Below are 17,089 nucleotides of genomic sequence, written 5' to 3' on the forward strand. Positions count from 1 at the left end.
CCAACTTCCAGTTCTTAGGCAGGATGTCAAAAAACACAAAAAGCACCACCAACCGGAGAGAGGGAGGGATGCCGGAGAGCCTCTGGGAGTCACCCAGAAATGGCGTTTCAATACATTCAATGCTGGTTTTCTGGGGGAAGCCCCATTGGCCCCGCGGAGCTAACTACCAAAGATAAGGAAAAAACAAGGACTTACCCGGAAGGTGGTTCATCCTCACTCCTCAACGCCAAGTCGAGACAACTGGCTGCAACCACCGACCCAAGACAAAGCAGGTCCTACCTGGCCCCGGAACATCCACCAGGTAGCGAGCAGCCAGGACCATGTTCGACCTCCAAAAACCTTGCACCCGAATGTCAACCCAAGACATGTTGCCAAAAACGGCAGCCAAAGCCACAAACTTACGACTGTAGTGGGCATGGGGATAACCCGCAGGCCAGTTAGACTTAATAACCCTGCAGACAACCTGAGAGATCCGAGCCCGGGAAGGGAAGAAGGGAAACCGGATCAACCCAAAGCACATCCTCAGCCGTGGCGCGCAAATAACGGTGGAGAGCCGCAACCGGACATAACACATGATGCACCCCCAGCTTGACCAACCAAGCATCAAGAACCCAAGGCCCCCTCCGAAACGCAGCCATTTCATTCTTCGCCAGAAAAGAAGGACACGGCTGCAACCGAACAAACGACCACCAGGACCGAAGGAGCAGAAACCCCTGTGCCGGAGGAGAGCATGAAGCTTCCCTACCCGGCCCCTAGATGCCAATGCCAACAGGAAAAAGAGCTTTAGAAAAAAAATCCCGAACAGAAGGGGCCACAACAAACCGAGGAGAAGAGAGGAACGAGAGCACCCGGTCCAAGGACCAGGACGGCTCAGGAGGCGCACGAGTAGACCGGAGGTGAAACAATGCCTGCGACAGCTTGCAGAACGGGGCAGAAGTAACATCAACACCGAAAGCAAACTGAAGCGGCTACGCCAGCACCGCATGATACGAGGCGCTGGGCACAAGACGGTCCTGGAACAACCAAGAGAGAGAGAGAGGACAGAACAACCCTATCAGAAACCGAAAAATACCTACGAAGTGATAGGAAGAACCGGAAGGACCACTAGGAAACACCATACTGCTGCCGAGACGAAACACGTAGGTGGGAGACCAACAACGACGCCACCTGCTCACCATACAAGTGATGATATACCAGAGTCATAAACTCCAGACGTGAAGACTTGAGGAGAAGACCGAACCAGTCTCTTACTGGGCTGGACCGATCCACTGAAAGAGGGAGCCGTGGGAAGACCCCTCGGGTTCAGACACCGAGCAAGCAGCGCCTGAAACCAAAGCTGGGCCCGCCACCATGGAGCCAGAAGGACAACTATTCCCTGGTAAGTCTCCAAGCGAGCCAGGACCTGGAGCAACAGCTCCAGGTCCGGGGAAAGAGGTAAAGGTAATCCCACCTCGTCCAGTCCTGCCTGAAGGCGTCGACCCCGATGGCCTCGCAGTTGGGGAAGGACGCCAAGTATACTGGGAGACGCCAAACCACGCCGACGTGAAGAGATCCACGTCCGGAGTCCCGAACGTCCGGCACAGCCAACTGAAGGAGGCGGCGTCGACTGTCCATTCCATGGAAAGGGGGAAGGAAAAAGAGACAGGCCGTCCATGAGGACGTTGGACACCCCCCGGACATGAACCGCCAGGAGATCCAAACCCCGTGAACTCAGCAGACGAGTCACCCGAAGCGACCAACCCCAAAGAGCCAAGGATCGCATCGAACCCCCTCAGTTCAGGAAATGAACCATCAGGGAGCAGTCCGAACGGAGCCAGATTGTAGATCCTAGAGCGACTCAAACCCTCCGGAGCAACAACCACACCGCCGCGAACTCCCAGACCGTGCTGTGAGCCCGACCGAAGAACGGACCCCACCGCCCCTGGCCGGCCTGATGAGCACTGGTCACAAAACCCCAGCCAAGAGATGACGCGTCCGTGTACACATCGAGCGAGGGCTCGGGCACGTGCCAAGGCACTGAATCCCCCCCCCAAAAAAACAGAGCAAGCCGGCGACGCAGCAACTAATGCAAAGCCCTCGCAGGCCGAACCCAATGATCACGAGAGAGGCGGAATGGCCATCCCCGAAGGAACCAGAACAGCCAACAAAGCCACACCCGATTCGGGTGTGGCAGGTAGACCATCGTGGCAAAGTTCAGGCTCCTGCACAAACTCTTGAGCAACCGCCGCGTGACCCGGGAACCCCTCAGAAACAGACGAAGGTGGGACCGCAGGCAAAGCAGAGCTGCCGGAGGCAGAAACAAGGAAGTGGTGTGAGCGTCCCAAACCAGACCCAGCCAAGACCGAACCTGAGAGGGAACCAGATGGGACTTCCTCCAGTTCACCAAGAACCCAAACCCGGCGAGCTGGGAAAGAACCAGATCCCTGGCGAGCAGACACACGGACTGGCTGGGAGCCCAAACCAGCCAGTCATCGAGGTAGGCCAGAACCCGAACACCTAACAAATGCAGGCGGGAAACCACAACCCAAGTAAGGCGTGTGAAAACGCGAGGCGCCAGATTCAACCCGAAGGGAAGACAACAAAAGCAGAAAGTTTGATGCCCCACAACAAAACTGAAGCAGTCCCTGAACCTTGGGTGAACCAGGACATGCCAATACGCATCCTTGAGGTCCAGGGGAGGGGGGCTGTTGGAGCCGGGCATCCAAGCGCCCGGCTCCAACAGAAGACGGACCTGGGATAGAATAGTCATCCTGAAGGAGGGGCAATAAACCCACAGGTTCAGACGGGACAAGTCCAGAATGAACTGGAGGTCTGCGCAGTCCCGTTTCAGGACCGGAAACAGGTGAGAAACCCACCTGAGTGACGCCGTCGTTTCGACCATGCCCAAGCAAACCCACTCCGATATGATCCGACAAAGAGCAGGAGAAGAGGCCTGCCCCACCAGCCCCGAAACCCCCAAGGGAGGTGGAGCCACCCAACGCCACCACAGGCCACACAAAACAACCCGAAAAGCCCATGAATCGTGGGACCAGATGCGAGCAAACAGGGCGAGCCGTCCCCCCATCGCCCCATCAATGGGACGAACCGCGAAAGGGCCGACACGGCTTGTGAGAACCCAAGCGGCGAAGAGGGAGATACCCGCGCCAACCAGAAACAGCTGAAACCAGAGGCCGCGCCCGCCCCGAATCTGGTATCAATGGCCTATCACGACGAAAAGATCCCCAAGCCCTGGCACGACCTTTCCGGGAAAGCCCCCCATAAACCCCCTTGGGCAACAACAACTCAGACATAGGCCAACAATTAACCGAGGCCGCCTGCAGGTACTGCACCACAGCAGACTTGGCAAACAGCAACGGAAAAAAAGGCGAAGACAACCGAAAAGCCAGGGCTCAAGCTGAATCCAAGGAAGCAGCTAGCACCGCCTGCTGACACACGAGGTGAGAAGCATAGAACCGCGAAACCGCATCACGCAGGAGTGGAAGGCAGCGCACAGGACCTGGCAGCAGCCCCTAGTGCCCCCACATCCAACTCAAGCCAGTCCAAGGACAGCTTGAAGAGGGGAAAAGACACGCAGGGCCAAAGAAAGCAGGCCACGAGTACGCAAATCTTTCGCAATCAAGGCAGCCGAAAGGAAAGAAACCTGCACATGAAGCTTCATGACACCAACATCCCGCGGAAGGGCAGGGGCAAACAAACAAGCATTGAGATGCTCAAAGTTGCCCCCCCAGGAAAACCTGAAACGCCGACAGAGTCTCTCACCACTCAAATGCGCGGGACCGACAAAATGTGTGCCAAGCCTCCAACAAGAAAAGAGGACAGTCTGCCAACCAGGACGATTCTGGAACCTTATAACAAACCCAGTATGAACTAAAAGAGCCATACACAAAGGAACGCAGATCCATCACGAAAGCATAATCCGGGTCGAGCAGGAGGTAAGCCACCAAGGCCTCCCGCACCTCAGAAGACGAGACGCGGGAAGCCGGAAACCTCCGGAAAGACGGAACCGAACCCGGGGAGGGGTGGACACCAAATCCAACTCGTACGCGAAAGGAGCGAAAGAGAACCCCCTCATCCTTGTAACACCAAGCCCCACTCTGAGGGCAGAAAAACCCATGTGGGATCCAATGGGGCCCAAGGTCCCCAAGTCAACCCCTCCCCAACCTCGGGAACCTCACCCCTGAGGACCCGGGACCGAGCCGGCCTCCAAACCCCCCACCTGCAAAGAAATTGTGGGAGTTGCCGAAAAAGTAGGAACGAAGGGGGCCAACTGGCCAGACCCAGAATCTCAAGCAGAAGGACAAGGGTCGAATGACTCCACCGCAACCCCAAAAGGGGACACCCCCAAGACCGCTCGAGTCTCAACACCAACTAGACCCCTGCCCCGACTCCGAAACCCTCAGACGCTTTGGAGCCGGAAGCAAGGGGGAGGGGGGGGTCAAATGAACTACAGACTGGGAAGGGCTAGGAGGGGCATATGGAACCAGTTCCGAAGCAACTCCCAGCCTCAAGTCCAGGTCCCTATAACCAAAACAGGGCAGTCTCGGGGCATCTGGGATCGCAACCAACCGATTGCGTTTCACCAATCTAAACCTAGCATGCAACGCTTTAGCTGCCTGCACCCGCATATCATCATCAATAGCTTGGGTGAACTGGAGTACAAACAGACAACACATGTCGCACGACTCCAAGTCAAAACAATCACCGACCCAACAGGCAGCATGGCAGAGGTAAAACCGGTGATTGTCACCCTGAAACTAGGGAACAGAGCAGCCTTCAAACTCACAAGATGCGAGAGGGGACTCGGGGGGGGAGGGGGGGGGGGGAGGGGGGGGGGGTCACATCCATCGGACCACGTAGCCCCTGTGGGGTTTCCCAGGGCCCTTAGCCTTGGTAAAACCCAAAGGGAAGCCCAGACAGGGTACTGCGAACAGGCACCTAAGTCTACCAATAAAACTCCTAAAGCTGAACTCCCCGCTTGGCCTACTCACGGGGGCCAAGTGGGGAGGACCACCCACACAAAGGAAGAGATAAAGACACCCCAAGAACAGCAATGGGGGACGACAACGGCAGACCCCCCACCAGGCAGAAAACAAAAACAAAAGAAAAACCCCGCAAGAGGACATCGTACCCAGGTGGAACAGAGCCGGCCGATGTTAATGGTGAAAACTAGCTGTGCAGTACCTTGCGCCCCTGCCAGTGACGAAAACTACTCCTTACTCAAGAGACAAACAAGGGTAAGAAAAAGCCCCAGCTGACCCCAAGGGTGGCCAAATACCGAGCAGTAAATGGCACAGCGGAGGCAGATCCCGAGGAGACTTCTGGAAGGTGGTCTCAAACCCCAAGGGCAGTACTTACAGCGCACCTAGGGAAGGAGACCCCAGGTGCATGCAGCCCAAGTACCGTGGAATATCACTCCCGGCACACACACCACCTGAAGGGACAGCCCACACCACAAGGCACAGAGCTGCAATGAAAAACTGGAGCCAGAGGCATGACTGCACCAGACTTCCATCAGCCAAGAACTGTATGTTGCGTTGCCGATGGGTGGTCTGGGGCTTCCCCTTCCCCCTCCCGGGGAGGGGGGGTGGGTGTTGCGCAGACAGCGGCGAGGCGACATGACGACGTTATGCTAGTTTGCTCATTTTCATTTGGGGAGTTCTGTCCACCTGTTCGGCTTTCGGTCGCGATAATTTGACCAGAACAGGAGTTTGTTTTGGGGTGCCTACCTTCCTGGGTGCCTGTCCCGGTCGATGGCAGACATAGAATGCTCCCAACCAAATTGGACAAACTTGTTGCTAAGCAAGAAAGTGAATGAGATGTAAGTCAAGTTTTGTGAAATATATGATAAAGGCACAACAAAATTTATACCACAAGAGATGCAGAACTAGGAAACAGGATTGGTTCAATAGAAATTGGGAGAGGGCTAGAGACCAAAAGACACAAAAATGTAATCAATACAGGAAAAGACCAAACTCTCAAACATACCAGCGATACAAAGATGCAAGAAACAACTACACGGCAGTGAGGAGAGAGGCAGAAAGATATTTTGAAAAAGGGATTGCAGGCAAATATAAAACAGAACCAGATCTATTCTATAAATTCATAAACAACAAATTGCAGATAAAGGATAACATTCAGAGGTTAAAAATGGGAAATAGATTCACGGAAAATGAAAAAGAAATGTGTGAAACACTAAACAAAAAGTTCCAAAGTGTGTTTGTACAAAATTAAATCTTTAGGGAACCAGACACAATAAGAATTCCAGAGAACAACATAGAACACATAGAGGTGTCTAGAGTCGAAGTGGAAAAAATGCTCAAGGAGCTAAGTAAGAACAAAGCAGTTGGTCCAGATGGAGTTTCACCATGGGTTCTGAGAGAATGTGCACCTGAGCTCAGCATTCCACTTCAACTGATTTTTCAGGCATCCCTGTGTACAGGAGTTGTAGCTGATGTGTGGAAAAAGGCTAACACAGTTCCAATCTACAAAAGTGGAAACAGGGAAGACCCCCTTAATTATAGACCTGTATCATTGACAAGTGTAATAGTCAAAATATTGAAAAAAATAATTAAAACTAAATGGGTAGAATACCTTGAGTAAAACGATATAATATCAGACAGACAGTATGGTTTTCGATACGGAAGATCCTGTGTAGCGAACTTACTCAGTTTTTATGATCGAGCCACAGAGATTTTACAGGAAAGAGATGGTTGGGTTGACTGCATTTATCTGGACCTAAAAAAGGCTTTCGACAGAGTTCCCCATAAGAGGTTGTTCTGGAAACTGGAACATATTGGAGGGGTGACAGGTAAGCTACTAACATGGATGAAAAATTTCCTAACTGACAGAAAAATGAGGGCCGTAATCAGAGGCCAGGTATCGTATTGGAGGAATGTCACGAGTGGAGTACCACAGGGTTCAGTTCTTGCATCGGTAATGTTCATTATTTACATGAATTATCTATCAGTGGGAATACAGAATTACATGAACATGTTTGCTGATGATGCTAAGATAATAGGGAAGATAAGAAACCTAGATGATTGCCATGCCCTTCAAGAAGACCTGGACAAAATAAGTATATGGAGCAACACTTGGCAAATGGAATTTAATGTGAATAAATGCCATGTTATGGAATGTGGAATTGGAGAACATAGACCCCACACAACCTATAAATTATGTGAGAAATCTTTAAAGAATTCTGACAAAGAAAGGGATTTAGGGGTGGTTCTAGATAGAAAACTGTCACCTGAGGACCACATTAAGAACATTGTACGAGGAGCCTATGCTACACTTTCTAACCTCAGAATTGCTTTTAAATACATGGATGGAGAAATACTAAAGAAATTGTTCACAACTTTGTTAGACCAGAGCTGAAATATGCAGTGGTTGTATGGTGCCCAGATCTTAAGAAGCACATCAATAAACTGGAAAAGGTGCAACGACATGCCACTAAGTGGCTCCCAGAACTGAAGGACAAGAGCTACGAGGAGAGGTTATAGGCATTAAATATGCAAAACTAGAAGATAGAAGAAAAAGAGGCGATATGATCACTACGTTCAAAATAGTAACAGGAATCGATAAAATTGATAGGGAAGAATTCCTGAGACCCGGAACTTCAAGAACAAGAGGTCATAGATTTATACTAACGAAACAAAGCTGCCGGAGAAATATAAGAAAATTCACTTTTGTAAACAGAGTGGTAGACGGTTGGAACAAGTTAGGTGAGAAGGTGGGAGGAGGCCAAAACCGTCAGTAATTTCAAAACATTATATGACAGAGGGCTGGGGAGATGGGATACCACGAGCGTAGCTCTCATCCTGTAACTACACTTTGGTAATTACCACAGGGGGAGTCTTTATAGGTCATTGCTCCTTGTGCTTCTCTAGAGGGGGCCAGGTTCTGGCTCGTGGTCCCCGGTAGGCAGAACTCCATGCATTGACTGATGCCAGACAGATATACATATTCATCCAGCCTGGATAGCTCCGGGGAAGCCGATGGGGCTTCCCCCAGAAAAACCAGTGTTAAATGTAATGAAACGCTATTTTCTGGGTGAGACCCGGAGGATCCCTGGAGCTTATCCAGGCTGATATGGAATTATTAGACTTTGGCTTCAGTGTGAATGGAGTTCTTAGGCCTACCAGAGAACTTGAGCCAGAATCTAGCCCCCTCAGAGAGGCACGAGAAGCAATGGCCTATAGATTTGCACATGTGATTTGGAGCAGTCTACGTCTGCCATCGACAGAGTCAGGCATCCAGAAAGGAAAGCATCCCAAAACAAACCCCTATTTTGGTCGAAACAATTACTAAAAGTCAAAAGAGTGGACAGAACTCCCCAAAGAAAAACAAGCAAACAAGCATGACGTCACCACATTGCTGCGCCACTGTTTGTGCAGCTCACCCCCTCCCAGGAGAGGGGAAGAGGGAGCTGCAGACCCCTCGCGCCGGCTACCCACACCGTCATTTCGAAATCTGGATGTCAAAACATGAGAAAAAAATACCGACCTGAAGGAGGGAGGGATGCCTGGGATCCTCCGAGTCTCACCCAGAAAATGGCATTTCATCACATTCAACGGCGTTTTCTGGGGGAAGCACCTCCGGCTTACCGGAGCTACTTACCAAAAGACAAAAACAAAAGGGAATTACCTGGGAGGCAGTCGGCACTTGCCCCTCAACGCGAAGTCGAGACAACTGGCTGCAACTGCCGACCCAAAGCAACACAGGCCCGACTAGGCCATGGAACACTGACCAGGTAGCACGCAGCCAGGACCCTGTTCAACTGCCAAAAACCCAGCGCCTGAATGTCAGCCCAAGACATGTTACCAAAGACAGCAGCAGGAGCAGGAAACTTACGAACGTCATGGGCACGGGGATAGACCGCAGGCTGGCTAGACCAAATAACCCTGCTGATGACCTGGGAGACACGAACCCTGAAACAGAGAAGAAAGGAAACCGAATCAACACAGCGGGTCACTGAACTCAGAAGCCGTAGCGTGCAAATAACGCCAGAGAGCCGCAACCGGATACAACACATGACGCACCCCTGGCTAGACAAACCAAGCATCAACAAACCAAGGACCCCCTCCGGAAAACAGCTGTCTCATTCTTCACCTGCAAACAAACAAACCTATCACCAGAGCCAAAAGAGCAGAAACCCGGCGCCGGAGAAGAGCATGAAGCTCCCAGACCCACCCCCCAGAGGCCAATGCCAACAGGAAGAGAGCCTTGGCGAGACAATCCTGAACCGAAAGGGCCACAACAAACCGATGTAAAGAGAGATAAGAGAGAGAACCCTGTCCAACGACCAGAACGTCTCAGATGGTGCATGAGCAGGCCAGTGGTGAAACAATGCCCAAGACAGCTTGCGAAACAGCGTAGAACATCGATGCCAAAAGCAAGCTGCAGTGGCTCTGCCAGCACCACACGATACGAGGCAACAGTATTCGGCATAAGAAGATAATCCTGAAACAGCCACGAGAGAAAGGACAAGACCACCTTAACAGAAAGCGAAGTATATACCTAAGAAGAGACAAAATGAAATGGGAAGGACCGCCAGGAAACTTCATACTGTCACCGAGACGAAGCATGCAGGTGGGAAACCATTAACCATTTAACTGTGCCAACCGAGTATTTTCGGTCAATGGGAAACTGCTCCAACCGAGAAAATTCTTTTGATTTTTCTGTACCCATTCTAAATGTGTGTTTGGTTGGTTGTGTACAAAATGGACTCTTAGGACCTCCAGTGAGAGGCAGCCATCTTGGAAAAAATTCCAGAATGCCCTAGGACTGCTGGCTGGGTTAGTACTGAGTGAACAACCATGGGTGACGCACAGCACTGAGACAAGAAACAGGAGCTGGAGTCACACGATCAAGCCTCAATCACATCAGCAAAGAACTGAAGGTGTGGGTAGCCAGTGCGAGGGGTCTGAGGCTCCCCATTTCCCCCTCCCGGGGAGGGTGCAGCTGCACAGACGGCGGCGCGGCAACATGGTGACATCATGCTTATTTGCTTAATTTTCTTTGGGAAGTTCTGTACACTCATTTGATTTTTAGTAGTAGTTTTAACCAGAATAGGGGTTTGTTTTGAAATGCTTACCTTTTTGGGTGCCTGACCCAATCAATGGCAGACACAGAGCTACGAAGAGAGGTTAGAGGCATTAAATATGCATAAACTAGAAGATAGAAGAAAAAGAGGCGATATGATCACTATGTACAAAATAGTAACAGGAATCGATAAAATTGATAGGGAAAAATTCCTGAGACCCAGAACTTCAAGAACAAGAGGTCATAGATTTAAACTAACGAAACAAAGCTGCCGGAGAAATACAAGAAAATTCCCTTTTGTAAACAGAATGGTAGACGGTTGGAACAAGTCAGGCGAGAAGGTGATGGAGGGGGCCAAAACCGTCAGTAACTTCAAAGCGTTATATGACAAAGAGTGCTGGGAAGACGGGACACCATGAGCATAGCTCTCATCCTGTAACTACACTTAGGTAATTACACTTAGGTAATTACAGAATGCTCCAAATCACAGGTGCAGTTCTATAGGCCATTGCTCCTTGGGCCTCTCTAAGGGGGCCAGGTTCTGGCTCGTAGTCCCTGGTAGACCTAAGAACTCCATTCACACTGACTGATGCCAAAGTCTAATAGTTCCACATCAGCCTGGAAAAGCTCCAGGAAGCCAAAGGGCTCCCCCCAGAAAAGCACAAAAACAATGAAATTCTTCACAAGGAATTCAAGCAGCAGAATTCATCACTAGGTGGGAGACACTGGTCAACTAAAGCGCCACACCTGTTCGCCCCTATGTACATGTATGAACAAACTCCAAAAACCGAGGCAAACAAGCAGAACCGAATCAAATTTTTTGGAGAAATTAAGTACGAGTACCGAAAAATATGAGAACAGGGGCATACGAGAACCAAGGTTCCACTGTAGCTTACTAACGGGTTTAAATATTTGACGTCTCATAATATTACCAGCAAATATTTGATCAAAACAAAATTTAACATTCTGATCGGTTCTTGTGATTTTGGCAAATCAGTATTAAGTAACCTCTTTTTTTCTAAATTATTTTTGTATTTGATTTATTAGTGCCAGTAAATGATGATTAAGGACATTTTGTTCATTAGCTATGATCGACAGAACTCGCACAAAGTAAATTCTCCCCATGGATTCTAGTGTAAAATATTATCCCACAAACTTGCAATATATAACTTGTCCTGCCTCACCAAATGCTACCTGATCTGGCTCACCAAATGCTACCTGATCTGGCTCACCAAATGCTACTTGATCTGGCTCACCAAATACTACCTGACCTGACTCACCAAATACTACCTGTCCTGGCTCACCAAATACTACCTGACCTGACTCACCAAATACTACCTGTCCTGGCTCACCAAATACTACCTGTCCTGGCTCACCAAATACTACCTGACCTGACTCACCAAATACTACCTGTCCTGGCTCACCAAATACTACCTGACCTGACTCACCAAATACTACCTGTCCTGGCTCACCAAATACTACCTGTCCTGGCTCACCAAATACTACCTGACCTGCCTCACCAAATACTACCTGTCCTGGCTCACCAAATACTACCTGTCCTGCCTCACCAAATACTACCTGACCTGCCTCACCAAATACTACCTGTCCTGGCTCACCAAATACTACCTGTCCTGCCTCACCAAATACTACCTTATGATTAACTGGGAGTTATGATTAGTAAGAATTTAAAACAAAAGGATCAATGCATGAATGTTCGTAATAAGGCGAATAGGACACTGGGATTTATTAATCGAAGCGTTAGTAACAAGACACCTGGTGTGGTTCTTAAGCTATATCTTGCTCTGGTTAGGCCCCATTTAGATTATGCAGTTCAGTTTTGGTCGCCGTATTATAGAATGGATATAAATTCACTTGAACGTGTCCAACGTAGGATGACTAAGTTAATTCCCCAAATTAGAAAGCTTTCATATGAAGAAAGATTAACAAAGCTTAAGTTGCATTCACTGGAAAGGCGAAGAGTTAGGGATGACATGATAGAGGTTTACAAGTGGATGAATGGACATAACAGGGGGGATATTAATAGGGTATTAAAAACATCAACACAAGACAGAACACGAAACAATGGGTATAAATTGGATAAGTTTAGATTTAGGACAGACTTGGGTAAATACTGGTTCAGTAACAGGGTTGTTGATTTGTGGAACCAATTGCCGCATAACGTGGTGGAGGTGGTGTCCCTCGATTGTTTCAAGCGCGGGTTGGACAAGTATATGAGTGGGATTGGGTGGTTATAGAATAGGAGCTGCCTTGTATGGGCCAATAGGCCTTCTGCAGTTGCCTTTGTTCTTATGTTCTTATGTACCTGTCCTGGCTCTCCAAATACTACCTGTCCTGCCTCACCAAATACTACCTGTCCTGCCTCACCAAATACTACCTGTCCTGGCTCACCAAATACTACCTGTCCTGCCTCACCAAATACTACCTGTCCTGCCTCACCAAATGCTACCTGTCCTGGCTCACCAAATACTACCTGTCCTGCCTCACCAAATACTACCTGTCCTGCCTCACCAAATACTACCTGTCCTGCCTCACCAAATACTACCTGTCCTGCCTCACCAAATACTACCTGTCCTGGCTCACCAAATACTACCTGTCCTGCCTCACCAAATACTACCTGTCCTGCCTCACCAAATGCTACCTGTCCTGGCTCACCAAATACTACCTGTCCTGCCTCACCAAATACTACCTGTCCTGCCTCACCAAATGCTACCTGACCTGCCTCACCAAATACTACCTGACCTGCCTCACCAAATGCTACCTGTCCTGGCTCGCCAAATACTACCTGTCCTGCCTCACCAAATACTACCTGTCCTGCCTCACCAAATACTACCTGACCTGCCTCACCAAATGCTACCTGTCCTGGCTCGCCAAATACTACCTGTCCTGCCTCACCAAATACTACCTGTCCTGCCTCACCAAATACTACCTGTCCTGCCTCACCAAATACTACCTGTCCTGGTTATTACGACCCAGCGTATACCAATTGTGACTGGATACACTGTGACCAGTGTATGTTAACCATTTGTACTAATGACACCATTTATGTTGTGAAGGAATCTCTTGTTATACACATTGTTTATGTATATATATATATATATATATATATATATATATATATATATATATATATATATATATATATATATATATATATATATATAACCTTTAAATACACAATAAAGGAAAAAAAAAAAAGGGAAGGGGGTGGTAGGAGAAAAGCACACAGAAACTGTATTGGAGGGAATACACATTCCCTCCAATGCGTTATGTGTGGTTTCCTCCGAGGCTATGGGTCCCCCTTCTTCCAGCCAGAGGTGGTACTCCCTTCCCTATTAATTTTTTTATAAAAAAAAAAAAAAAAAAAAAAAAAAAAAAAAAAAAAAAAAAAAAAAAAAAAAAAAAAATATATATATATATATATATATATATTTTGTCTGTATTTAATATTTTGATGTACAGGCAGTTCCACTCACAGGACTCCGAGTCAAAGGTGTCACCAACCCAACAGGCAACATGACAGAGGCAAAACCGGTGAATGTCACCCTAAGACAAGGGGACAGAGCAACCTTCGAACTCGAACAAGGCGAGATGGGACCCAGAGGACACATTTATTGGAACAAAGAGCCCCAATGAGGTTTTTCAGGGCCCTTAGACTGACTGCTAAGGGAAGCCCAGATAAGGTACTGCTAACCAGTTGGCCCAAACTACCGAGAGATTTATTAAAACGTGTACAATCATGTGTACACATACCATTGCGACATGTACAATCATGGGGACCTAGCGGGGGACAACCAGAATAAAATAGGGATGGACAATAACCAAGGGGCAGACCCCCACCAAGCAACAAAAAGAAAAAAAACTCAAAATCACAACATCTCCAGGAGGAACAGAACCAGCCACTGTGTAATAGGTGACAAGCTGCACAGTACCAGCAACGATACTACCTCCTACCCAAGGTCAAACAGCGGCAATGAAAACCACAGCCGACCCTAAGGGCGGGCAATCACCGAGCAGCAAAAGATTCCTATGGAGGTAGTTCCCAAATGACTTGTGGAAGATAGCTGCAAGGGCAGTATTTACAGGGCACCCAGGAAAGATGGCCCAAGGTGCATGCAGCGCCAGTACTTCTTGAATTACTCCTCCTGGCTCACACACCACCACACAAGAGAACAACACCGCAAAGGTACAGCACTGCTCAAAGACAGGAGCCAGAGTCGAACGACCGCCACACAACACTTCAGCCTCAGAACTGGGGTTGGGGTAGTCAGCACGATGGGTCTGGGACTCTTCCTTCCCCCTCCTGGGAAGGGAAAAGCTGTGCAGACAGCAGCAGTTGTGATGTCATGCTTGTTTGTTTGTTTTCAGAATGTGGACTGCTTGATAGTTTGTTTTTCGGTAGCAATTTTCACCAGGTGGAGTCTGTTTTTTTACGCGTACCTTTCTGGGTACCTAACCCGGTAGATAGCAGACTTGGAATGCTTCCAACCACATGGAGGATTCTATAGGCCATTGCTCCTCATGCCTCTCTGAGGGGTCCAGGTTCTGACTCGTAGTCCCCAGTAGGCTTAGAACTCCAATCGAATTGACTGATGCGACGGTCTAACATTTACACATCAGCCCGGTATAGCTCCAGGGAGCCAGAGGGACTCTCCACAGGGAGATCTTTTTCAGTGTTAGAAATCCCAATATGTAGAAAATGCTACTCAAAGTTACTGAAGCTAACTAAATATATAATTTTAAATGTAAATGATGAAAAACATTGGAACCAAGTCATTGCATCAACATAGGAAGCCAGGGCTAGGAGCCTAACTCATCCTTTGAGTTCATCTAGGTGAGTTCATCTAGTTTAGTAACATACACACTCTTACTTACAACATTCTGCTCAAAGAATTAAGAGGAAATACTTACGCAAGGCTGTGATCACGTTTAATTAGAGTGATGACTGTCTTAGTATTCATATCCATGACTCGAACACCAGAGTCTGTGGCCCAGGCAAGAAACTGTCCTGCCCACTTCATGGCTCTCGCAGGACCACTACTCTCACTTAGGATCGTGGGGCGTAGTTGGCCAAACAAGGCCTTTTCGTATAAAATTACCTTGTTTGTACCTAAACAGATGAAATTATTACATAATTATATATTTATATTAAAAATAATTAGGACAAACATAATTATATCATTAAACATGTATTTATGTTATATTTACTTTATCAAATGCAAACAGATGACTGTATCAATTCATTTTGTTCAATGTATGACACACCTTCCCTTTGGTAAAGTGTATATTAACACAGACAATGCACATAAGTAGTATTGAACCTTGTGATACTCCTCTGGTAATACTTATACAGTCTGATACATTTCCTTTAACCCTTAACCCTTAAACTGCGCATGGCGTATATATACGCCATGAGTAACATGTCCCATGGTGCGCATGGCGTATATATACACCATAGGATGCCCGGCACAATTCAAATGGCCTGGGTTCACATCAGCTTCCTCAGGGCACTTGTAAACAGACGTCATATTTAAAAAAAATCGTGGGCAATATTCTCTGGTGTGAGCGCCACAGCACTGTTGGAGCAACCAAGGCTGGTGCACGCAGCATGAGCTAATAGCACTGCTGTTCAGCTTGTGATCACAGCATCGCCAAAAAAATTCAAAATAAATATTTAACTGCTATTATTTAGCAATGACAATATTACAGATGACCCCTGACTGTGATAAAAATGACCAGGATTGTGATAATAGCAGGATTGTTGTGATAATTAGCTCTGTGTGAGAGTACTTTAACCACTCGATTATCCGGGATTCGAACATCCGGAAAACGCCCTTATACGGCCAAAATGGCCATGGGAGCCGGATAATAGCTGGTTTAGCCAGATAAAAAATCGGAGCCGGTTAACTTGCTGTCGATGTTACACTATCCGGAAAGTCAGCCGGATAATCATTGAATTGTCTGGATATGAAAGCCATGGGGCGGGCCGTACCGTATTAATCCCATCTGCCTGTGGTTCGAGGCGCATGGTGGAGGAGGGGAAGGGATGGGTGGTGTCGAGAGAGAGGGGAGCATTGGGAGGGACCACCTGGGATGATAAGGGGGGGATGGGGAGTGGCCTATACACTACAAGTACAGGGATTACCGTTAATTTTAGAACAATTCATCATAGCCAAAATCAAAAGAAATACTAGTAATTATGCAATAAAAAATACCATACAAGTTTCCTAAAAACAATTTGCACAGGCTGAAGTTTCCTTAAAAAATATTGTTATTGTTTTTCCTGCTGGCAGCCTACGTAACGTGCCTCCTTGCCCCTAAGTGGACCCATCCAGGCCTGGTCAAGCCAAGTGCACTCGTCCCTCGTGTTATACCACAGTGCCGTGCCGTTAGTGAAAAAAATTTTTAAATAACTTTTTTATTTTGATAGTAACTTTGAACATTTTTGGCTAATACTATGTCTGGTAGCAGTATCAATCGTTCTGGAGGTGTTAAGAGGAAGAAGGGTGTCCTAACAATTAAGGACAAGTTACGTGTTATACAACTCTGTGAAAATGGCCGGTCAACTTCAAGTGTTGCCAAGGAATTTAATATAGGCACTAGTACTGTTTCTGATATAAGGAAACAAAAAGAGAAAATTCTGAAATACATTTCAACCTGTGAAAGTGAAGGTGCAAGCACTAGCAGAGGGTGTGGTAGAAAGACTATGAAAACTTTGACGCATGTACAGTTGGATGAGGTTGGTTGGGTGAGACAAGTGGTTTGCTCAGCACTGCACAGCTGGCGTGACAATTTGCAGCCCAGAAATACAAAATGCTCAAGCAGGTTTGCAGCAAGCCTTAGAATAAAGGATTTCGAAGCCAGTGAAGGATGGGTTCCAAGGTTCAAAGGTAGGCACAATATTGTGAAGAGGAAAATTGTCGGTGAAAAATTGAGTGCAGATGAAAGCAGTGTAGAACTATTTAAATAAGTTAAGAGCATACATTTTGTCAAATAATTTATATTCTTATGAAATTTATAATGCTGATGA

The 17,089-nt window shown here is 47.7% G+C and overlaps 1 protein-coding gene across 4 annotated transcripts in view; it reads right to left on the minus strand.

The window, feature by feature from the left end:
* lt (vacuolar protein sorting-associated protein light) overlaps positions 1-17,089 on the minus strand; it is a 263,565-nt gene that overhangs the window by 171,896 nt on the left and 74,580 nt on the right. For all 4 annotated transcript variants that reach the window (XM_045740821.2, XM_045740818.2, XM_045740819.2 and 1 more), the window contains exon 5: positions 14,971-15,169. In XM_045740821.2, coding sequence (XP_045596777.1) covers positions 14,971-15,169 — 199 coding nt within the window. The remainder of the gene's footprint in view (positions 1-14,970; positions 15,170-17,089) is intronic.

This window comes from Procambarus clarkii, chromosome 13 (genome assembly GCF_040958095.1).
Source record: "Procambarus clarkii isolate CNS0578487 chromosome 13, FALCON_Pclarkii_2.0, whole genome shotgun sequence".
Taxonomy (NCBI): Eukaryota; Metazoa; Arthropoda; class Malacostraca; order Decapoda; family Cambaridae; genus Procambarus; species Procambarus clarkii.